General features: G+C 39.4%; 1 protein-coding gene across 2 annotated transcripts in view; it reads left to right on the forward strand.

The window, feature by feature from the left end:
• Positions 1–25,752, forward strand: part of LOC126425325 (tubulin-specific chaperone cofactor E-like protein) — an 84,088-nt gene that overhangs the window by 29,570 nt on the left and 28,766 nt on the right. The window contains exons 3-7 of one of the 2 annotated variants that reach the window (XM_050088307.1): positions 3,884–4,248; positions 9,992–10,206; positions 12,420–12,580; positions 14,234–14,312; positions 17,961–18,074. In XM_050088307.1, coding sequence (XP_049944264.1) covers positions 3,884–4,248; positions 9,992–10,206; positions 12,420–12,580; positions 14,234–14,312; positions 17,961–18,053 — 913 coding nt within the window. In that variant the 3' untranslated portion in view covers positions 18,054–18,074. Of the gene's footprint in view, positions 1–3,883; positions 4,249–9,991; positions 10,207–12,419; positions 12,581–14,233; positions 14,313–17,960; positions 18,075–25,752 lie in introns of those variants that run through there. The other variant, XM_050088306.1, reaches the window with a different exon arrangement.

The raw sequence follows: 25,752 nt of genomic DNA on the forward strand, positions 1-25,752 counted from the left end.
TGAGGCTTTTGGAAAAGACTGATACTTCTGTGGGGCTAAGGCTGTTGAAAGAAAGGTTCATGACTGTGTTTCAGGTCTGTTTGGATTCTATGTGGTAGTAAGAGTGAATTTTGGAGGGTGGGGTAAATGTAGTAGATCCGTGAGACAAAGTTTGTCAGCTATGAGGGGACGTGGCGGAGGTTTTGGAGGTTGTTGTAGGGGTGGTGGACGTGATAGTCTGAGGCAGGAGTAGAAAGTGATCAGGTTGGAGAGTTTTTTGAGGCAGTGTTGTGCTTGTTGCTCTAGTTCCTGGTTGGCAAGAGTTTAAATGTGTATTAGGGGATCCAGGAATTTGGGATTGCATAGTCAGAGAATCCTACAGATGGAGAGAAGGTATTGCAAGGAGGATTGGGCCTGATTGATATGTTTTTGCAGGGCTAAATTCATGAGGAGTAAGGTTTGGCAGAATCTGAACAGGAGAGGGTCATTGTGGAAGGAAGGGTGACAGCCAGACAAGGGTAATTTGGCTGTAAGGCTATTTGGGGGGTTTCCATGAACCAAGCAACAATGCAGAACAGCATGTGGGACTGTGTTCTGGCCAGGGATAAGGAAACTTTTCTGTACTGACACAGATGGAAGGAGCAAGGATCCATGGTGGTGGATAAAAACATGTAAAAATACCTAAATAACATGGAATTGTCTAAAAAAAATTCACAAAAATACGCCCTAACACATGAGAAAAATCCCGAAAAATATGAAATGTATGAAGTAAGGGTAGACAAGATTAAATTTGAGGGTATAGGTCAATAATGCAAGGTGAAAACCAAATGAAATATTATTATTAATATTTACATTCAAATAGAACTGTCAATTTTTACGACAAATGAAAGTTTTGCAGGCTTTGTACAATTCCTTAAGAGTGACCAGCAATGTTACTTTACTGTCCATAACAATATCATGGGAAAACAATCTGACATTATTACACCAGATGAAAGTTTCACAGTCTTTGTACAATTCCTTAAGATCATCCAGCAATCATACTCTACTGTCCATAACAGTATCATGGTAAAACAGTCTTAGAGTGCTGATGATCATACACTGACCAGTCACATTAATGTGGCACCCCACCAAAAGCATGAATAACGACCTTTTGCAGCACAGACCATTGCAAGGCATACAGGGAGAGAGTCAGTAAGGTTTTGGAAGCTACTGACAGGGACATGGAGCCGTGGCATGACCAGCTGCACTAGATTTCTTGGTTGAATATCCAAGGCACAAACGGCCCGATCGAGGTGGTCCCACAGATTCTCGATTGGTTTTAAATCCGGAGAGTTTGGCGTCCAGGGGAATATGGTAACTCATCCTTGTGCTCATTTAACCACGCACACAGACAACGAGCTGTGCGACATGTTGCATTGCGCCAAGGAAAAACAAATTAAAAGTATGAGTGGACATGTGGCCATGGTTCCCAAGGATAGGTGCATACTTGTGTTGATCCATTGTACCTCCCAGAATGACAGAGTCACCCAGGGAATTTCACACCGACATTCCCCAGACCAGAATGCTCTCTTCTCCGACCTGCACCCTTCAGACAATTGTTGTGGGGTATTTGGTTTCAGATGTTTCATGCCATACATGCTATCAGCCATCTCTCTAATGGAGCATAAAACACAATTCATCCGAAGAGGCCAACTGCTGCCACTCGGTGGATGTGCCATTGGTGTGCAAATTCCAGTCTTCATTGCTGATGAATAGCAGTTAGCTTGGCTGCACGAACCAGGTGCCTGTTGCAGAGGCCCATATGCATCAACGCTAGCTGAACGGTCATCAAGGAGACGCTGATGGTAGCCCCTCGGTTCATCTGGGCAGTCAGTTGCTAGCGATAGACACGTCCGTTTTGCACATCTCCGCAGCCACCGTTCACCCTTCATCTGTGGCCCACGGTGCGCTGCAGCTGCTTTGGCCCAGGTTTTGGATAGTACAATTTGCTGTGGGTGGTATACTTCAAACACAACAGCATACAAACTGGTTTACAAACTTAGTTGTCTCAGAATTGCTTCTACCCTTGAACTGAAAGCCAATGAAAATGCTGTTTTGGACTTCAGATAAATTGCTGTTTTCACATTATGACAATGACTGCACTGTTTTCCACGTCCCCCACCCTCCTCTGACACACTTTACGTACTGTCCATTGCTAGTACTGCCATCTGTGATGGATTACTGCACATTGGCATCGTACATAGGCGGTGGTCACATTAATGTGACTGGACTGTGTATACACCGAGATGACAAAATTGATGGGATAGTGATATGCACGTACACAAATGGTGGTAGTATATGAACACAAGGTATAAAAGGGTAGTGCATTGGTGGAGCCGTCATTTGTACCCACGTGGTTCGTGTGTAAAGATATGTGCATGGCGCATGGCCGCGTGACAGGAGTTAATGGACTTCAAACGCGGAATGGTATTTGGAGCTAGATGCATGAGACATTCCATTTTGGAAAATCATTAGGGAATACAATATTCAGAGCACCACTTTGTCAAGAATATGTTGAGGCATTGCCTTTCACCACGGACAAAGAATTGGCCAACAGCCCTCACTTAACAACCGAGAGCAGCGGCGTTAGTGGAGAGGTGTCAGTGCTAACAGACAAGCAACACTTTGGGGAATAACTGCAGAAATCAGTGTGGAACATATGACAAACGTATCCATTTGGACAGTGCAGCAAAATTTGGCATTAATGAGCTATGGCAGCAAACAACTGATGTAAGGGCCTTTGCTAACAGCATGACGTCACCTGCAGCACCTCTCCTGGGCTCATGACCATATTTATTGGACCCTAGATGGCTGGAAAACTGTGGTGAGTCCCATTTTAAGTTGGTAAGAGCTGATGGAAGGGTTTGAGTTTGGTGCTGACTCCATGAAGCCACGGACCCAAGTTGTCAACAAGACATCGTGCAAGCTGGTAGTGGCTTGATAATGGTCTGGGCTGCATTTATGTGGAATGGACTGGGTCTCTTTTTTCCAACTGAACCGATCATTGATTGAAGATGGTTATGTTCAACTACTTGGAGACCATTTGCAGTCAAACAACGATGAAATTCTTATGGATGGCAATGGTCAACATCACCAGGCCACATTTGTTCACAGTTGATTTTGTGAACATTCTGGACAATTTGAGCTAATGATGTGGCCACCCAGATCACCTGTCACGAATCCCATTGAACATTTATGGGACATAATCGAGTGTCCTTGCACAAAATCCTGCACCGGCAACACTTTTGCAATTTTTTACTGCTATAGAGGTAGCATGGCTCAGTATTCCTGAAGGGACTTCCCTATGACTTGTTGAGACCACCTCACATTGAGTTGCTGCACTACACTTGGCAAAAGGTGGTCTGATACAGTATCGGGCGGTATCCCATGAATTTTGTCACCTGAGTGTGTGTTAAATCACTTATGCATGTTGTGAAGAGTAGTGGTCCTATTATGATTTCTAAAGGCATATCAACAGCTACTTTCATATCTGTGGACCATGTGTTGTCCTGTGTGACATACTAGGTAACATTAGCAGGAAATTCAGTGAGTCATTCCCATATTTGCAATCATATTGCATATTATCATACCTCAGTAGTCGTACAGTGTTGAATGCCTTTCAGAAATCCTGGAAGGTGGAATCTACCAGTTCACATGCATCTATTGTCCACAGGAAGTCATGTATGAATAGCGCAAACTGTGTTTCATGAGTGAATGAATGACGTGATTAACTGAAAGTAATTGCATTATACCAATTTCTGTTGTTCATTAATTTTAATTCTGGTTGTGTGCTGATGTAATATGGGAAATTTTGAAATCATTATAAATGTTAGCTGTTTTCCCACACATTTCTGTGTGCTCGTAGTCTGGAAGAGCTGCACCTGAGTTTGAACGAGTACAGCCACGTCGACCTGGAAGCCACCTCCCCAGTCGGCAGCAGCAACGGCAGCGCCAGCGTCGACAACCGAGAAGACCGACTGCAGCAACAGGACAGTAGCTCGCGCCCCCACCCGGACCCGCAGGTGGTGCTGCGTGGCGACGTGCCGGCACCCGGCGATGATGCGCCCTGCCTGCCGCCACACTACCAGTTCACCGGTGTCCGGAGGCTCCATTTCACGGGGAACCCCATCACACAGTGGTCGGAAGTGGCGAAGCTGGGACGCGCGTTCCCGCAGCTCGAATCCCTCGTGTTGGCAGATTGCCCACTAGAGTCGCTCGACACAGGGACAGGTAGTAAAGTGTTACGAAATTTAACCTCGACGAGGTTCTCTGGTAAAAGCTCTCTTACTGCGTCTGTGGCTTTCTCATTGCATTTCATTTTCAGTAACGACTTGCACAATTAACAAGGGGAGATGAATACAACAAATTGTGAGTCATTTGCCAGTAACCAGTCACAATGCTCATTCGTAATTTCCTATGTTTTATGAATAAACTTAGCTGGTATTTTGTTGTATTAGGTTAGAATTCAACCACATCAACAAAATTTGTGGCAAAATTGGAAATGAGACATACAAATACATTGTTGCAATGATGATCGTACATCTCAGGCTCTGTTTCACACCACTCAGTTATAGCAGTCATATTTTTGTGGTGGGATTTGTTGGCTTCACCAGCTCACATGCCAACTTAACATAAACCTCAAGCTACCTACAGGTCAGTCTCTTGACACTTCTGGTTTCCCTTCATTCACAATCGTTGGCTTTGCCAACTCGCTACAAGCTTCACTACATTCAGTCAAGCTAGCCTGGCTCTCTCCATATCAAAAACAAATATAATTACTTTGTATTTTCTGCCAAAAGAAATCATTAGCCTTTTGTGATTCTCATTGGCTACCGTATACTATCACCCGATTGAGTACAATCTATGTCAACAAATTACCGTCATCAGCACACAATGCAAAAGTGGCATACACCATAAGTGCACTTTAGCGGAGTCTTCTATCTCAATAATTTCTTCTTCTTCTTCTATATTGTCGTAGAAGAAATGATGGCATCTAACTTATTCTATATTAATTTTTCATATAAATGCAAAAGTGGATGCAGCCACAGCACATTGTTATTGCTTGTCATGTGTTTCATCTTGTTGGAAAGTAGTTCATTAGTGAGCACTTCATTTGATGGAAACAGATAGCTGTAAGATATAATTTCCTAGTCACACCTGTCGGCTCATTCTGTGTCAAGACCCAGTATGTGAGAGTAGGAAGCTTTTGTCGTGGTTGGAAAGAATGAGCTGGTCTCCCATTAATCTCGCTAAATGGGTTGTTGTCTGAATTCACCATGCTGGCTTATGGATTTATGACTGTCTGACAGTGGATTTTTCCACCACCTCTTGGAAATGTATTTTGAGAAGTCCCTGCAGTGAACAGTTCTCTGTTGAGTACTAGTAGAGGGAGCTGGAAATGTCCAGGATGAAAGTTTGAATTCCTTTTCCGAGGCCAGTTGGCTGAAATACATGTTATAAAATATATTATAAATACATATTATAAAAAGTGATGTATGTGTGTTCCAATCTCCTCTTAAACCACTGGGTCAAATTTGGTACAAACATCACATTCTATCTGGAAAGAACCACCTACCTCTCAAAGGGATGAGGTTGATAAAAAGTGTATCTCCTGAGGCACATATAGCCAGACTGTATTCATCCAGTATTTGAGAATGAGAGCATTTAGTGACTTGCAACAAACTTTATGGATAATTTGAAACTTTTACAAGACTTTTTCTTGCTGATGCCGCTACAGAATGATGAAAGAAAAAAAGTTTTTCACTTACTACATTTCACTGTTTGTGCAGTGAAACTGCTGCATCAAGCATGATGATGTTTTAATTTATTACTTCTTGACTATTAACTCTATTCACTAGACATTTCACGGACATCTACATATATCAGTGAATGTACCTACAAAATTATATCATAATATTATGTGTAGTTCAGAAGATGTGATGACATCAACATAGAGCTGCATGATAACAAAACTGCTGTGCAAAATTTGCTAGAGGTATAAGTGACATATGTGTGCAAACACGTATGAAAAATGTTAAATCAGGTGAAATATATGTGACATGTAAATGTGGCCAAAGTCACAGATAAAGAGCTCTTCCTAAACTCCTGGATTGATTTCAGCTCAACGTGATACACATGTTACTGTGTGGGTGAGAACCTCCAACCCCCTGTTAGGGTGGGATGATAACATGGCGATGGACAGAGAAGGGGGAAGGAGGAGATAGGGTGAGGAAGAAGTGGGCAGAGAAAGGGAAAACAACGATACACACGGGGGTGGGGGTTGGAGGAGACGAAAAAATGAGCAGATAGAAAGAGGAAGGGGAGATTGAGAGATAGGGTTGTAGGAGATGCAGTAATAGAAGATTGGAATAAATACATACTCGGGTAATGACAGGTGCTCAACTAACATTAAAATAAGTTTGTGGAGCACGCAGAATGAGACGTCGGCCAGTATCCTGGCAAGGATGTCAGGCAAGGTGTGGCTGCTTTGAGGCATAGCTGATGTTTTAAAAGTGTGTTGTATGTATGGAGTCATGAGTCAGTTATCCTTATTGAACAGTAAAAGTTGTTCTGTCTGTGTGGAAAGCTTTATAACAGTTTACAAGTGCATTTCCATGTGTGGCCACTGATCATTTGCTTGTTTTCTAGGCAAGTGTTACAGTTCAGCATAATTTTGTTCAGTAAAAGAGACCACATAGTAAAGTGTGGAGCCATTAGTTAGCTGGAGGTGGTGTTTAACAAATTAAACTGACTTGCTGTAGGGCTAATACAGAAAATAAATTCTTTGTGAGGTGTGTGTGCTCCCAACACTCCAGTTACATAGAATTCATACTCATTTTTAACTATATTTTTTGACTTACAAGTTAATCTTTCTGCTCCATTTTTCTCTGTAAAGAATTAAAAAATCAATGTTGCTATGGTAACAGCAGATGTGCCGAATAAATACGCTACCGGAGTGGAATCCAGAAAATTGGAGAAGTCCATTATGGAGCATTTCTTCTATGACAACAGTATGTAGGTAAAAAAACATGACTACAAGTATTCCTCACTCACTGTGCATACTTTCCTTTTTTGTTTCCTTATTCAGGAAGATTTCCAACTTTTCTATGAAATACTTAAGTCCATGTTTACCAAAATAAATTAATTTTATTGTTGCTAAATATTTTTCTCTGGCAAAGCGTTGAAACACACATTCCATAATCCTCTGATTATTTACTATACAAACATAATTAAATGTGTCACATGCAGTCTCATAGTGATGTCACTACTCCCAGTTACAATTCAAAACTCCAGCTCAGCAACAAAATACACAAATTCAAATAGCATAGTGTTATAACAATAATTTTTTTACTTCCATATCCTTGAAGGGCATCATTTTCTGTGAGGTGATGCTTAAACAGCCTCTGTATCCCAACAAACAATGGCTAGCCATGTGGTTGGGCTTATTATTACTATTACAAACATTACAGGCCTTTATCAGACCACACGAAGCATTTATGACCTCTTATTCCTCCTGTTCTTCCAGTTTGCTTTTATTTGTTAGCTAAAGACCCTCTTCGTTTCTTCGGTCCACTTTGGTCTTTAGGTACTGTCTTCTGACATTACTTCCCACTTGTGCATTTTGTGTCTATAGACAATTTTGTTTATGATGTTTGCTGACTCTACCTGTGATTTTTCCAGATCAATTTTTACTTGTGCCATCCAGGTGTAGTGGGTTTGAGCCTCTGTATGTATCCTAGTATTCTGTTGGTGAGTCTGGTCTGTGAGAGTCTACTGATGTGACCATAAAATTTTAGTCTTCTTTTTCTGATTTCTGCTGCAAGGTTGTAAAACTTCTCTGTGGTGTCTCTGGAGTGAAGCCTGGGTCCTTCATCTGTGAGTTTTGGTCCAATAATTTTTATAATTTTTCTTTCCTCTGTGAGGATCTTCTCTAGGTCACCCTTATTATTATTATTATTGTGTGATTAGATCCTATTGGATCACGCAAAGCTTCTAGATTCCTTTTCCTTCTTTTCCACACTGCTCTCATTTTTTCTGCACAGGCTCTCTTCCTTCAGTCTTTCCATTTTATTCCTGCTTTCTTTGGAGCTTCATTCTGACTTAGCTTCCCATCTGTCAACTTTCTGCTTAAATACCTTTCTGTTCAGAATATCTGAATAATTTATCTGAGATTTTTGACCTCTTGTATCCAGGGTATAGTTTTAAGTCCTTATATTTATTTAAGAATTTTGTCATAAACCTAGAGACGTGCCCATAAAATTTTAATCACCTTTTCCTAATGTCTTCTGCAAGATTGGACAATTTCTCAGTTGTTTGACGAGATTGTAGTCTATAGCCCTCTTCTGTTTTCTTTGGCCCTAGTATCTTTCTGATGATTTTACATTCTTCATTTAATAAGTTTTCTAGGTCACCTTTTATGTGGACTGTCAGTGTTTCACTGGCATACATGACTTAAGGCTTTTTAATACTGTATTATAGTGCCTGATTTTATAGTGTTTTTGGGCAAGCATTTTTTACTGTACACCTTGTAGGTTCTTCCATAGGCTCTCTTTAGTTTTTGAAGGCGAATGTTTTGTGCTACTTTCTCTCGCCCCATAGGTTCAAGGACTTCACCTAAGTATTTAAAATATGGGACACTATTGATATGACCGTGTTTTGTCGTCAAGTTTTGGGTGTTGGTTTTTGTGGCGGTGAACTCAGAATTTAGGAAAGATATTTGTTGACCAACTTCCTCTGCACATTCTTTAAGGGTTTCAACCTGTTAAATTGCTGTTACCTCATCATCTGCTAGTAAGGCTAAATCGCCAGCCAAAGCTAAACATGAAATTCTTAAGTCATCCTCGACTCACCCGATCTGTATAGGTTTCCAGCAGTTTTTATTCTTCAATACCTTTTCCCATTCGCAGATGACCTTGTCCAGTACGAGGTTGAATAGGAGAGGAGACAGACCAAAACCTTGTCAGATGCCAGTTTTGATCAGGAAGGACTCAAATATTTCACCCGTGAATTTCACTTTGGAGGTAGTATCGGTCAGTGTTTCCTTGATGAGGTTAAGGGTTTTTGGATCTAACCCTTGTTCTTCAAGGACATTATTATCATCATCATCATCATCAGTATTATAAGGACAATGACTGTTCTCTTACACTTAAGGTAGGGATATTGTGTAGGGATGTAAGAGAGGGAGCTATTCGCCAATAACGAATTCACAACTCTAAAACTTTTCTCTTGCTCTCAGTAAGTATCATTAGAGTATGCTTCTGAACTTCTCTTGCTTTGTCTGTCATAAGTTGCAGTAGCTGCCAAATTTTCAGTTTTTTATTCAAATATATGTATGATTTGTGGCATGTTGTAGAGTTCTGCAAATTTGGTGCACTGATGTGAGAATTTTGTTGTGTGTGGTCATGAGATAATTAATGTAGCTAACAGAAGATTGGTTCAAATGGCTCTGAGCACTATAGGACTAAACATCTATGGTCATCAGTCCCCTAGAACTTAGAACCACTTAAACCTAACTAACCTAAGGACATCACACAACACCCAGTCATCATGAGGCAGAGAAAATCCCTGACCCTGCCGGGAATCGAACCCGGGCGCGGGAAGCGAGAACGCTATCGGACGACCACGAGCTGCGGACAGCTAACAGAAGAATAACAGATTTATCAGTCATTGTTTAAATGGTTGACACATGCCTATCATGAAATTGAAAGAAATCAGTCAAATTTGGCAAAAACTGGTATACTTTTAAAGGAGAAACCTATGATTTTTGTAATGTTTCAACAGTTTTAATTGTACTGATGTGGGAACTGTGTGTGTGTGTGCGTGTGTGTGTGTGTGTTTAGCTTAAAATCTAGGAAAGTCTCCATGCTGTTGTGTGTGTCTGTGTGCCACCCAGCAGTTGCCTATAGGGAATTTGTTAACTAGAGTGTCTTGAGAATTTGTCACAGAGTATTGACTGCAATGTCTGTGCCTGCAGCAAACTTCGGTTCAGACAGCGGCTCATCAGAGGAGAGCGAATGCGAATCGTGTGGCAGCAAAGTTGGAGTGGGTGAACAGCCACACACCTTTTTCCGGCAGCTGCGCTTCCTCAACCTGACGGGCACGCACCTTCGCTCGTGGCGTGACATTGACCGGGTCAGCCGGTTCCCCCAGCTTCAGTCCCTCCGCATTTCTGGCTGCCCACTGTTCGAGGTAATTGTGCTACTGCTGTCAAATGAAATTCTGAGATTTATTATTCCATTTTTGCTCCTTTTTGTATTCAGAATTCCCTCAGTCTCTGTGCCAAGTTTTGTTTGCCTACATCTGTTAAAGGGCATCTCATTTTCTTATTTGTTATTCATGAGTTTTCTTATTGGTCATAGATAAGAAAAAAATCTTTTATTGCCAATTTTGATGTTATTTCCTGGTGACTTACTGTTCAGTGTTATGTTGAAAATGGAAATATAATTGTCAGTTACATTATATTTATTAAAATAACACATCACATTTATACCCATTGTTGCAAAAAGAGCCAATGACCTTGCTGATGTGGTAACACTGGTTCCTGTCAAATCACCAATGTAAGCATTGTCAGACTTGGCTAGCACTTGGATGGGTGACAGTCTGGGTCTGCCAAGTGCTGTTAGCAAGCAAGATCCATTGAGTTCATGTGAGGTCAGTTGAGGAATTACATGACTAAGAAGTAGTGGCTCCAGTCATGAGAACTTAACAAGTCATGTGCTGACCATGTGCCCTTCCAAACCTGTAGTGGTACCTATCAGCTGCAGATGACACAGCTGTTGGTTGGTAATGTTAGTCCTTCCAAGACCTGTTTGGATATTGTTTAGCATTAGGTTATTTGAAAAAAGAAATGTTTATGTTAAATCTTTTAAATGTAATTTATTACAGGAAAAGTAACTTGCATCTAAACATCGTTAAATCCTCCCCTCCCCCCCCTCCACCACCCCTAATCCCCCACCCCCACCCCACCCTCAAAAAAAAAAAAAATTGTCAAAACTAAATAGTTCTCTTCAGAAAGATTATGCAACTGTTCTCTCTAAGCTTTGTTACAGTGAAAAAATAGCCACTCGGAGTCTGTATTGGACATGGAAACCAAATTGCCTTCAGCACCACAGTAGTAAATGGAAATGAAGTCCCATGGTTCTTGACAGCGCTTTGGGAACGATGCGGGAGACTTGCACCACTGTACTAGGCATGGTCCTAATGCAGGTGGTTTGCCATTGCCTTCCTCCAACCGCAATGAGGATGAATAATGATGATGAAGACGACACAAAAACACCCAGTCATCTCGGGGGAGTGGAAAATCCCTGACCCCGCTGGGAATCGAACCTGGGACGCCCTGCTCGGGAAGCAAGGATGCTACCACAAGATAATGAGCGAGGGACATGGTAGTAAATAGTGGATTATAATGATATGTGGCCTGCAACAATTTGACAGGGTAGACATTTCCTGCTGTTAGGAAAAATTGATTTTCCATTTTTCAGTACACTGAAGGAATTTATTTGTATCTCTTAAGGACATCTATTCCGCAGTGACCTGTCATTCCAGGTATGCATATACCTCTTTAACATGTCAGCATTTATATAGTTTATCATTATCATGAAAGGGTTGAAACAAGAACCTAGAGCTGTGAACACAAGATTTGCCTGGATCTGTGCCCATAAGGTTGGCAGCCCACTTCAAAGATGCAACCCAGTTTCTCAGTGTTTCTTCATGTTTTTCGAAGCTTGTTGGTTTCAGTTCACAAATTCCTTTTTTGACAACAGTGCACCCATCTTCAGGCTGTTTTAACTTTGGATAGAGGTAACAGTTTTATCCATCAATGTCGCATTTCGTGACACTTTTGCAGAACATGTGCTAAAAGACATGCTTTGGAGAGATCTGTTACAGACTGCACAATTAAACTGCATATTTTCATAGTATGCAAGTGTAAATATGAAAACTGTCATAAGCATAACAAACATAAAAATCAAGGTGGTGCGATGTGGTGTGCTTCATTAAACCAGTTACTGCATATGATACATGGAATCTCACAAACTTGTTTCTGGTTTTAAACAGAGCACTGAAGATTTATTTCTATGCTGCTTCATGTGGGTCTGAGAGACCCTCAGTTATAGTCAGTCAAGAAGAAACCACATTTCAAGCTTTTCTAAAGCTTATTCACACTGCCTGGAATTTTTCGTGAGGCATGATTTTCAATTAAGGCAGATATATCACTGGTGAATAAGACTAAACAAACAGCAGTATTTAGCAGTAGGTTCTTTTTGCACAAGAACAGCTAAGGCTCTAGTACAAAGTCTGTTGCTTACATGTAGTGGATATTTCCAGAGAATTGAGTTTGCCATTGTAAATTGCCTATTGTGATGCCATTTTTCTCGTTAACTGACAGAATTAATAATTTACAGGACTACACGGAACATGAGCGGCGGCAGCTGCTCATCGCCCGGTTACCAAATGTCCAGACGCTGAACGGTGGAGGAGTCATCAGCTACGAGGAGAGAGAAGACTCTGAACGGGCATTCATCCGTTACTACATGGACAAGCCCGAAGCAGACAGACCTGAACGGTACATGTTGTATCAGCAACAACTGTCATAAAGTAGTCTCTCCCAAACACCTCAGAAGTGTCAAGTTGCCATCCTGGCACATATGTTTACATGTGAGATTTAAAGTTGATTATGTGGACTCATTCCAAAGGGAACTACAGCATTCACTCGGTGAACCTCACCAGGAAACAATATGCTGTTGGATAACGTTTCCTTAACTATTGTACAGAAACGCTAATATGCAGGTTCACTTTTCAGACTGGAAAAAGTGAGACTTTTTAATAATGATCTCAGATTTTCAAACATAAACTGAACAATTTATTCAAATAGGGTTTGCAATATTTAAGTCTTATGTTATATGAATTGTGTCTGTGATCTCTTCTGTGACAATTTAGATTTGACCCAATTTAGAGCAAACTGTAATAAAGTGTTCAGCTCTACAGACAGTAAGATCATGTGAAATATCCATAATGAATTGAGGGTTGCCAGTAAAATGCTGGCCATAATTAGAGCCACAGTGACATACAAAATTCTAGGTGAAATTCCTAGGGTGTCTCATACATTCCTTAGTTTTCAAAACAGAAATAAGACATCAAAGATGCTGCATTAAAACTCCAGATAAAATATTAAGACATTGTCTGCCTTCATTTCTCCTCAGTTGTATTCTCAAAAAGTTCATCCATACCTGGAAATCAGAATTAAGACAGTCACATCCCTCTGAGAATGTAAACCAAATTTAAATGGATCATAGTAGACTGTCCTGTGCAAAAACATCACCATCCTGTCAAATGTCATAGAAACGGTGAAGTGCTCTAAATGACACTGGTAAATAAAATCGCAGATCAAACAGATATTCTTTCAGTAAACAGAAGTGGTGGCTAATGTTAGTGCCGCCCCTTCAGAATTAGAGAGGCAATATGGAGACATTAGCAAAACAGAAAAATTTAAGAACCTAAGAAATATCATAGTGAAAATTGGTTCGGTTGGAAAAAAACAGCATTTCAGGAGTTAATATGGATCCAATTAGAAGAATACCATTCATTTAAAAAAACTTTTGTTTATAAAGTGGGAAAACTCATGGAAACGATCTGTGAAAGATGGGGTCAGTTTTATAGTCAGCTCATCCATGAAAAGATAGTGGCAGATGGAATAAATTGAGACAAACAACCAAAAACAAGATGCATTATCTCACGGACAGAAGACTACAAACAAAACTCTCAAAGAATGAAGAAATGTATTCAGTGTGTTTGGTGTGGGGGGGGGGGGGGGGGGGGGGAAGCTTCAGAACAAAAACTCACTGCCAAAAACAACAGAGCTTAACATTGCCAAGATTTGACCCCAATTAACAATTAAGAGTCTGCTATTTTTAATTTGTTTTTATAGCAGCTCCACACCTTGATACTGTCTCTTTCACTCCACCATACAGCATTGCCTTAGGCTCTTAGGCTGTTTCCCCTTTTCAGCATTTGTAAATCTTTTGTGTTACCTCAACAGTAATTACTTTGCACTTTCCAAGAAACTTTGCTAATTGAGACTGTTGACTTCAGAACAGAAACAGATGAACCCACTCTACCAATCTTGTGATAATTCTCTCTGTTACAGTGCATTTAATTTATTTTGTTCAAAAATTGATTGTTAATTAGATGTAATTAATTGCCCTTCTATTTCTTCCAGGTACAATGACTTAGTAGCAGTCCATGGGAAACTTGACCCTCTTGTCCAAATTGATCTCAGTCCAGAGAAAAAAGTGAAGGTAAGAACTGAAAAAAATCTATTCCTTTATGGTGCTTCCCTGTTGTAAAATATGAAGTGGATGGAGCAATCTACCTCATATGTTATCTGGGCCATAAACTGTATGCTTCCTTAAAATGTTAATGGAAAGAGATGTTGTTTGGTATTGGTTCTGAATTGCACTAATTCTGAGTCTCTAAAATTCATCAGAATGTGTCTTCTGCCCTCCAAGGAGCCCCTTCTAATGTTCACCAAGTATTTCTGTAATGTTCTCTCATTGATCAAACTGACCAGTAACATATCTTTAGTGCTTGTCACACATGTTTCTCATAGTAGGCACTAAAACCATAATTTTGTGAAATGAATGTGGCTTTCTTTCCACTTGACAGTATTAGTTAGACTTTTCATGCCATGGCATGTATGTTCCTAGATTTGTCACGTGCACTTGGCACAGTGTCTTATGAGCTATTATTTTATAAACTGAAACTTATGCTATCAAACTTACAAGGCCAACATCAGGTTACACGAGTTACACATAAAGTGAGTCACATCATGAAGAAGTGCAGCTCCATTCCAGCTGTAGTCAAGTGTGGTGTGTCTCAAGGGTCAGTTCTGGGGCCTTTATTGTTCTTCCTGCAGTGCACATAACAAGGTACTTAACTATTCAGATGAAACAGCAGTCATTAAGTGGGTACCCAGTGAGAATGATCTGGCCCTGAATTGTTCTGGGGCTTACTTGACTTGAAAAATTACCAACAAAACAATTGCTCAAGCTTGAATTCCAGTAAATAAAGTGTAATGGACTTTCAGCTACACCAAAAATTTGATGGAGTACAATGGAATGTTGTGTCTGATGATGGTACAGAAAAAAAATACTGCATGATGCAAATGCCCTAATGATGTCAGATAGGCATCACAGTGATCATTTATGCCAAAAATTAAGAAAATCAATTTACAAAATGAGAGCATTGTGGCAAATGCTAAATTATGATCAAATGAGTACATCCATACCTCAAATATGGAATTGAAGCATGGGATATGCTGCTTCCAGGCATACAAATAGGCCAGTTATCCATCAGAAGAGGCTGTAAGGCTTCTGTGCAAGCTTGGCTATAGCGTGTTATGTGAAGAAGTGTTCAAAAGTAAAACTTTACTAAAATTGCTATCAGTACATGGTTATAAAACTGATTAATTAATTTTAAAATACCAAAATAGTCTAAATAGAGATGCACGCTTGTATAGCACTGGGAGAGACTGATTATCATCTGAAAAGGCATAACACAAAATGTGCAAACAATTTTATAACAAATTTCGAAAGAATTTAAAAAGTGCAAGTGGAAGCTGCATTGAGATGGGCTTGAAGGAGTTTCTTACCAATAAATGTTTTTACAGTATTAAGGAATTCCTTTCAGAAGAGTGGAATACTTTCATTTGTGCCAGTAGTATTTTTCAGTGCTAATAATCGAGATTTTATTGTTCCTAATTGTTCCTCTGAAGTTATGGGAGCAGTCCCAAAAAATTTGTACTTGTTTATGGAGAATAAATAAATATATCTAGTGTTTAGCTAGAGAAAAGTCCACACTTATGGAAATGGCAGTATATTCACATAATGTGCTTTGTTTTGGTTTAAAATTTTCACTGATCTTGATTGTTTGCCAGATAGTTGTTGAAGAGCAATGAATCCTGTAAACCATAACAGACAGAAGCAAATTATGTGAATATGCTGCTATTTCCATAAATACAGCCCCTTTTTCTAACTAAACACTTGACAATAGCTTAAAAAACTGGTATTAGTTGTGGAATGAAGAAAAGGTCAAAATAAACACAGCCAAAGTAGAGTGTGCATTCATTTCTTTATTGCTTCCTCAGTCAGTAATGATCTTAAAACAAAATTTGCTACCCTTATCATATCTAAATCTCTGTACACTGAAAGTGTATTTGGGGTATCTGCTATAGTAGTATGAGGCTCCTAACTCAGTGTAAAGCCTACAGTATTAGGAAAAGGATGCTACTCAGTATCAGGGAAAGGATGCTATGCAGCATAAAGATGACCTATTGAACTGCAGACAGGCACAATGAAAAGACAGTTACACATTATAGTTATCAGCCAAAGCTTTCTTCGGCAAAGAAAACATACAAATTCACAAATCACACAGTCAAGCGCACATGACGGCTACCACTGGCTGCTCCGACTGAAAAATGCACTGGCTGGCTGAAAGCTGTAATATGTAATAGCCTTTGTCTGTGTACAACTCAGTGGGTCATCTTTACATCGAGTTACAATCTGTTCTTTTCCTAATATTGTTTATATTCCAATCTGGAGTTTCCAGTGTAAAGTCTATAAACCATACTCCCAGGCCACATGATTCCCAAAGCACTGTCGGCATAAGGATTTTAATTTTTGAAACTATCAGTATTGAAATGAAATGAAATGAAATGAAATGGTCGTATGGCACTGTTGGCCGGGAGGCCCCATGCGGGGAAGTTTGGCTGCCGTATTGCAAGTCCTTTTTATTTGACGCCACTTCGGCAACTTGCAAGTCAATGATGACGAAATGATGATCAGTACTGATTTAGGATTTTAACAACAAAATGCACATTTGCCAATACCATCAGGATAAACAAAATATTTCGTACAAGTGATAAGCTAATAAGAAGGCTGTCATGCCTTAACAATGTTATATCAAATAGTGAGAGAAATAAGTATGAAAGTTCACTCTTCAATGCTAGTTATCCATCAGATCGCAATTGGATATGGCTAAAATTATAGACAAAAGAATTTCTGCAAACAAATGTGATCAATATAGATAAATAAATATTGTTAACAAATAAGGTAATAGTACTTTCGTCACAGCTGTACGGTATAAAGTGACGCAATTCAGTCTTTAAAAATACCAGTGAAACTTTCCATAATTTTGTCGGTCTCCTTTCTGATGTATTTAATATTTTTCTAAACAAGTTAAACAAAGCGAGAACTGAGAGCAAGGCACTAATGGAAGCAAACCGTGACCTCAAAAAATTAAGAATTTCGTTTATGATTCTTTGACGCAATGAAAAAAAACAATGAAGCAAATAGTCAAGGAAGAGATACTGTGAAGTTCAAATAATTCAAATGTGGCTCAAATTCTCATTCTTCTTTATTTAATCTAAAGTTAAATAATGTATATACTCGCTTCTGGTGTGTGTGTGTGTGTGTGTAAAAATAATGAAAATAATCTATTATTGATAATGTAGTAAAAACAGATAGGTAAAATTCTACTCACCAAGTGGCGGCAGAGTAACACATACAAAAGGATTTAAATTTTTACAAGCTTTTGTACCCAGAGGCTCTTCCTCCTTGCAGAAGGGTTGAAGAAGGCAGAGGGGTGAAGGGTAAGTATTGGAGAGGTTTAGGGAAAGGAGTACAGTTCAGAAAAGTCACCCAGAACCACGGGTCATGGGAAACTTACTTCTGCCAGGAGGAGGAGCCACTAACTCTGAAAGCATGTAAAAATTTAAATCCTTGTGTGTGTGTGTGTGTGTGTGTGTGTGTGTGTGTGTGTGTGTGTGAGATATATATATATATATATATCTCATGAGTTGGATGTGGCAGAGAAGAAACGTACCTCTGCACACTGGTAGCTAACAAAGTTGTTTATTTCTGTTGCTAACTAACTTCTTTTCCTTGTAGGAACAAATCTGTCACAGAAGAACAGTTGTTGATAAACCATTAAGCTTCGTGGAAGAAGGATACAGAAATATGGACTACTTTGTGGCACTATAAAATGATAATAAAAACCAAAACTGTTAAAAGCGTGTCTTTTCTTATTTTTAAGCGACTCATTTGTGTCACAGACATTGTATCATTGTTGTTTAGGGATTACCTAGAATGTTAGAAATGCTTATTGTTTGTTTGCTGATCACCATTAATGAGGTTCTGGGATACCTTTCAAATGCAATCCATCTCATTTTCCTCTAAGAACTGATATGTGTAAACAAGGAAAAATAGTTACCTCTGAAATATCTTACTACTCTGTTGAAATAAGCTACTCAGCTTAAGAGGCAAACTGAAATCAAATATGACTTATGTGCATGAATAACATGCAGAAAACACAGTTGACAAAACAAAACTGTTCGAGCGGAAAATGGCTATGTCCCACATTAGGTATTGTCGGTTTGTGCAGTTACCAGAAAGTCCTGTGAAATGGTGGAAATTATTTTGCACTTGACAGCACTCAGAAATCATCTGCTCTTCAATGTCCATTTTTTCAGTTTCCAGAATTTTGACAGTAATCCACACTGAGATGCATAATGCCTCTCTTGTACAGCCACATCACAAATCGTGGTAACACTTTCACCCTGTTCATGCTCATGTTGGATTATAGTGGCAACATATTATCATACCAGTGAGATGTTCTGTACACAAACTAGAAATTAATACCAACGAAACACTGTACAAAGTAATATATGATGTCAACGCTGATTGTAACACATACTGGCATTTGTTCAGTATGATGGGACAGGGGCACTTCATCAAATTTGTGGTCGTCTTGCTGCAAAGCAGTTTGGGGGCACCATAAACATACCTTGGTGTCGAGTGTGAGGACGCACTATCCCACTACAGTAATCTGTTTCCAGGTGGCCATTCACCAATTCACGAGTCATATTATTCAGTAAACATTTTTGCAACAGGCTGATATCAATTTTTGCAACAGTCTTACATCGACCTGATCAACTGGCCTGTTAGAGGGCCGGATTTGAATCTCATTGAGAATTTATGACCCAAAATTCTACATTCGATTCATTGAAGGCAAACCTTTAAAGTTTGTGATCTTCACAGAGGGCCTGTTTATTCACAGCCCATTGGGCTCTAAGGTCAGCATCCTGTAAGTGGTTGTGAACAGTTTTCAGATATCCAAAGAAACTGGTCTTGTTCTCGAGTTGGATTGCATTAATTACTGCCTCATTTGACGAGATACTGAAAAGTGGCTGAAATGGATAAAGTGGTGGCATGAGACAGGGGCTACTGTTTGGCTTCGAAGGTCGGCGTAGGAAAGGTGTCGACACCACAGCCAGACAATTTGTTATTTGACATGTTTTCAGCCTTGGGAAATATGTCTCATTGTCTGTGAGATTCCCCCATGCATCCAACACAAATATGGTTGGTCAGTGTGTTGGAGGGGTTCCTGAGAGTCGTGTAGCTAAGGTACCTGAAGTACCATCCTCTCCCATGGAACCTGTCTCCTCTACAGGAGGTATGCGATCCATCCCTTCCACTTGACTGTGAGTGCCATGTCAGTGGTAGGTCTGGGCATCTCATACAGGGGAGACAAAGGAAGAAATCAGGGTGTTATGCCCATTGCCCTAACCAACAATTTTGAGGTGCTGGCTTCCACTCAAACTGAAACTGACCAGTGAGACTCAGTTCATATGTTGGGAAACGTACTGTCTCCTGTGTCAAGAGGAACCAAATGCATAATGTTAGGGTCTAGTAATGATCAGCAGCTGAAATCTACAAAGAATAATGGTTCCCCTTTAGGGAAATAGCAGCCATGGATGGTAAGGAACACCAGGTGCATTTGTTGTCTATGCCTGGAGGCCTCATTCAGCATGTTGAAGAGGTTGATCTGGTGGCCATTGAGGAAATGGGGTACAATCATCTGCTGATTGTGGTGCATGTTAGAATAAATGGTGCGTGTCATCTGACAAGGAGATGGCCCCAGGGGTGCAATCGTCTCTTTGAAACCATGTAAACGGTGATATAAATTTGGATCCCAGCCAGTCATCTTGGTTGGCCATCATTTGCAAGTAACTTAAAAAAAGTATGATAGTTTAGACCCTTAATATTGACCAGTATGTTCAGTGGTGTTGTAGCACAGTGATTGGCTTCAAAACTGACATGCACATCCAGAAGGTGGGGGTTCAAGTGTCATCAGGTATTCTGTTTTCTTTTTTCATTGAAATGACTGATCATTATTTTTATTCAGTCATTTGGTTTAAATGTATTTTTTTTTTTAATTTTTTGTCCTTTTCATGCTATTTTAACCATCATATTACTTTTTTCATTTTCTCTTAATTTTTTTCTTTCAAACATTATGTGATTTTAACTAGTTTTATTTATCTATCACAATATTTAAACATTTGAAAATCCCAATCTGTTGGCTAAAAAACAAATGACAAAATAATCTGCTTATGTTGAATGCACAAATCTGTCCAAAATGTATTTTTCATGTACAATTTTTTGGGTGGTGATTGTCACACAAACATTTAAAACGCACATTCCTGATGCACTATGGACAAGGTGAAGATTTAAACAAAAGAAGAGATTATAAATAAATGTGCAAAATGAGGAATAGAAATAGTGAATGCAATAACACGGACAAAAGTATAAGATAATTTAATGGAAGAAGTTATATCAAAATTATTACAAAAAAATTATTAAAATCGCGTGCACAAAGATACCATATGAAAACAAAATGATATGAAGAAAAAAAAAGGAGCAAGTGAAAAAAAAAATTTTAAGTGGATTAAAATGACATGACAGATGATTATAAATTTAAAAAAATTACATTTAAACCAATCAATTGACTAAAAATAGTGACCAAAGTCATTCTGTTAACTATTTAAAAATAAAAAAAAGTTGGGGCACCTGATAAGAGTTGAACCCTCAACATTCTGCACGTCACTCTCATAGGCCGGCCACTACACTAATTGTATTACTGTCAAATTGAAGACTCTAGAACTTCACATATAATTAAAAAAAAAAAATTGTTGCAAATGTGAGTGCAACCGAATGATTGGCTGCAGTGTGAGATACCTGGGATCCTAACCTACATTATCCTACCAGATAGTTTCAAAAGTCAGTCTGACCCCTGGGAACCTCTCCTTGTGTGCTCTGAGGTCACTCTTGGTATCATTCCAACTTCTGGCAGAGGGGGTTGAGAAGACCAGCCTTGCTCACAGAGTTTCAGTGGAATTTACAATTTGCAGCATTGCTACCAGAGCTGATTGTGGCCCTGTTTCTGTGTCAAGTGGAAGGACTTAACCAGAGATTTCGAAAGTTCTGTGGATAAGTGGACAGCAACTTCCTTATTTATGTTGTAGGGTTGAGAACTACAAGTCCCCCAAAATTGGTCAGATGTATACTACACATTAGAAGCTGCTACACGTATAGCTGGCATTTTATGGGTTACACATAAGGGTTTTTTAGATTAGGCTCTTCTCTATGAGCTGCAGATAAAGATTATGTAAAGGACCGAGAGAGATCAGTAAAAGATTCAAATGTCTCTTACAGGTGAGAGCATTTAAAAAATCCTAGTGGGTTACCTGTCAGAGCATTCACAGAAAAATGCCAGAATTTGAAGCACTCCTAAAAAGCAGTGAAGTTCACATAATACTAGGTACAAGAAGCTGGATAAAATCCAAAATTGATAGCAGTGAGATTTTTTGGGGAATATTTCAGCATATTTCGAAATGGTAGGATAGTTGTAAACAGAGGTGGCGTATTTGTCACAGTAAACAAGAAACTCAAATCCGCTGAGACAGAAATTGAACCTGCATGCCAGATTTATGTAGGGAAGAGCCAGTATCAAGGGTGGACATAAACTGATAATAGGATCAATCTATTGCCTTCCACACTCATCTCCACACAAAACCAAAAACTTCAGAGGAAAACGAAGTTCAACAGTACCTAGAACAGATTTTCCAGAAACCCACTCTTGATGGAAATATGTTGGAGCTAGCAGCACCAAATAGACCCGACCTCTGTGAGAATACCACGTAGAAACTGGTATCAGTGACCATGAGGCAGTTGTAGCAACAGTAATTACCAAAGTCAAAAAGAAAACTGAAACAAGTAAGAGGGCCGATACGTTTAGCAAATCAGGTAAAAAGTAGTGGTGCCATATAAGGAATTTGAAACATTTAGCTTTGGAGATGAGCATATAGAAGAAAAGTGGCACAGGTTTAGAGGAATAGTTGATCATAAACTTGATGTACATGTACCTAATAGAACAGTTCATAATGGGAGGGACACTCCACAGTATACAGTCACTGAAAGAAACATCTAAAGAAGCAGAGATTATTACATAATTTGTGTAAAACAGAATATAGGGCTATAGATGCTAAATGAAAATCATTCGGCTGTCGATACAGCAGTGTATGAAGCCTTCAATAGCTACGACAAGTGGAATATTAATGAAAGATCTCTCTCAAAACCCCCAAAAATTCTGGTCCTATGCAAAGGCTATCAGTGGTACCCAAGTTAGCGTCCAGACACTCATGATGAGACTGGACCTGAAACAGAGGGTAGCAGAGCAAAAGCAGAAATCCTAAAATCTGTTTTCAAATGTTCCTTTAAAAATTAAAAATCAGCAGTATTACACCAATTCAATTCTTGTATCACTATAAAGATGGGTGATGTAGATATTAGCATCTGTGGTGTTGACCAGCAGCTGAAATGTGAAATCCAGACCATTAGCTGCTTACAGGCATTGATAAATATCAACAGGGACAGCTGAAAATGTGCGCCCCGACTGGGACTCGAATGCGGGATCTCCTGCTTACGTGATAGATGCTCTATCCCCTGCCCACTATACTTATGGGATTTGGTAGATTGTCAGCCACCAGTAATGAGTATAGGGGCACTACAAATGTAGTGTGTAGACAGTAAGTTGGAAAAGTGGGTCTCATGGGGAGCATGCCAGAGATAAGTCCCTGTAGTTGCACTATCCTCTGTGTCGGGTTTGAGTCCCGGTCGATGTACACATTTGCAACTGTCCCCTTTGATATTTATCAATGCCTGTAAACAGCTAATGGTCTGGATTTCATTGTAATTTCATTCTTAGAGAGCTGCAAGATCACCAATGGTATCTGTTCTTTCAGACATGTCCGAAAGAAGAGATACCATCTTCATATATAAAACAGCTGAAACTGTTAAAATTGAAGAAAGCTCCAGGATTAGATGGAATCCTTACCAGATACTATAGTGAACTGGCAGCTGAGTTAGCCCTTCTTTTAACGACAATATACTGAAGATCCTCCATACAAAGAACAGGTCCCAGTGATTCCAAAGCACAGGCCATGCTTGTCTACAAGAAGAACAGCAGAAGTGATCCACAAAACAACTGTTGAATATCAACAACATCCGTTTGGCGTAGAATCTTTGATCATATTCTGAGCTCAAACTTTAGGATGTATCCTGAATAGAATGATGTCCTCCGTGCCAACCAGCATGGATTCAAAAAACATAGATCATGTGAAACCAAACTGGCACTTTTCTCACATGATATCCCAAAAGCCATGCATCAGGGCGGTCATGTAGATGCAGTATATCTCAATTTCCAAAAAGCATGTGACTCATTACAATACCTACTCTTGTTATCAAAGGTACTATCACATAGGGCATCAACCAAAATTTGTAATTGGATTGAGGATTTCTTGATAGCAAGAATACAGCATGTTATTTTGGATGGAGAGTCATTGCCAGATCTAGAAGTAACTTTCGATGTGCCCAAGAGAAGTGTATTGGAGCCCTCGCTGTTTTACTCATATATTAATGATCTTCCAGATAACATTTTTAGTAATCTCAGACTTTTCACAGATGAGACAGTTATGTACTATTTGAAGAATGCTGTGCACCAATACTGAATTGGATCTTGATAAGAATGGAATGAGGAGGAGACTTAAGAACTGGTACAATGATAAGTACTTTCTACCATGCACTTTACAGTGGTTTGCAGAGTATGGGTGTAGATGTAGAAGTTATGCAATGATTGGCAGCTTGCTTTAAAAGTTCAGAAATGTAAATTTTTGCACATTATAAAATGAAAATATTAATATCCTATGACTGCAGTGTCAACAATCGGTCAACTCAAAAATATCTGGGTTTAACATTTGGTAGGTATAAAAAATGGTGCAGTCACGTAGGCTCACTTGTATGTAAAGCATGTGGCAGATTTATTGGTAGATGCAAGAGAAATGCTATCAGTCTGCAAAGGAGATTGCTTCCAAGTCACTCATCCTAGAATATTGCTCAAGTGTGAGAGACCCTTACAAAATAGGACTAACAGTGGATATGGAACGTATATGGAGAAGGGTAGCATGAATGGTTACAGGTTTGTTTGACACTTAGGAGAAACGAATTGACAGAATCTTGAAGATAAATGGAAACTATAATGAGAAAGTCTACTTACAAAGTTTCAAGTACAGTCTTTGAGTATAGTACAACCCCCTACGTATTGCTTCCGTAGGGATCTTGAGGACAACAGTAGATTAATTACGCACTTCAAAGTGATTTACAGAATTGGGTCCAGATGTAGAAAAATGAAAGTTGGACAAGGGTTTTTGTGAGTCCCTTTCTTAATAAGTGGATTGCATGTCCTGCGATTAGTTCTGTGTTTGTTCCACATTAAATTGCTCTGAACCCATACTCCAAGATATTTAGTGGATGTCACTCAGACCAGTGATTTTTCTGCACTCATTAATCATACAATAATGGGCATTTCCACTTATTTGTGTGCTACATATTGCATTTGTTTATTTTGAGGTGTTAACTTGTGTTGTCATGCACTTCAAGCACTGAGTGTCATCCAGAATATGTGTATGCCAATTTACCTCTTAAGTAATATCCAGGCACCATTCTCGACGTTAATTACCTGTGCAGTCCTGCTGTTCTGAGCTATCTGACTGTTCTCTTGGACTTTTTCACTTTGTTCTGATGCGTTGTTACTGGAAGAATGCTGTAATCTGTCAAAGCTACTAAATGATGTAAACAGCTTAGTAGTAATTCTTCTGTATTTTAGGCCCACAGCTTCATTACAATGGTTGGTGTACAGATCTTGTAGCTCATGACAGACTACTTGAAACAGACATGTGTATTACTATGACATTGACAATCAAAAGTCAGTGATGGAACATACTTAATTTGTTTCCACTCATTTACATTGTCGAGCATATATAACTGTTTCTTGACGTCCAATGAACACAAACTTTGTCACAGCAGGTGGAGAGGTTTATCCACTGTCACGCCTTGCTGATGTCCAAAGTGATGTGACTTGTGCTTTATCTGCACAGACATAAAACAAAAGCTCATAGATTGGGACATTTTACCCTTTCCAACTATCTAAACTAAGTTTTCAGCTCTCACAAATATCTTTCGTCAGTCTATGATGAGAGTGGAACATGTCATTCTGAAGAATCACATCTTACACTATAATGTTGTGGTTAAATTGCTCATCCCTGTGTTAAACATTGATCGTATGCAAGGGCCATGACTTCTATGTGTACAGAAGTGTCATCCAAAAACAGCCTCATGAAGCTTCCTACGTTATCCAATATTATGAACTGTAATAAACCTATAACACTTCATGGACATATGCCCAAAGCTATGATATGCAAGAAAATTGTAGTAATTAAGAACAACATGATGTGGGCAGTCTGTTAGGAACTCTCCAATCCAGTCACAAAACTGGCCTTATATTCCG

The sequence above is a fragment of the Schistocerca serialis genome, chromosome 10 (genome assembly GCF_023864345.2).
Source record: "Schistocerca serialis cubense isolate TAMUIC-IGC-003099 chromosome 10, iqSchSeri2.2, whole genome shotgun sequence".
Lineage (NCBI taxonomy): Eukaryota > Metazoa > Arthropoda > Insecta > Orthoptera > Acrididae > Schistocerca > Schistocerca serialis.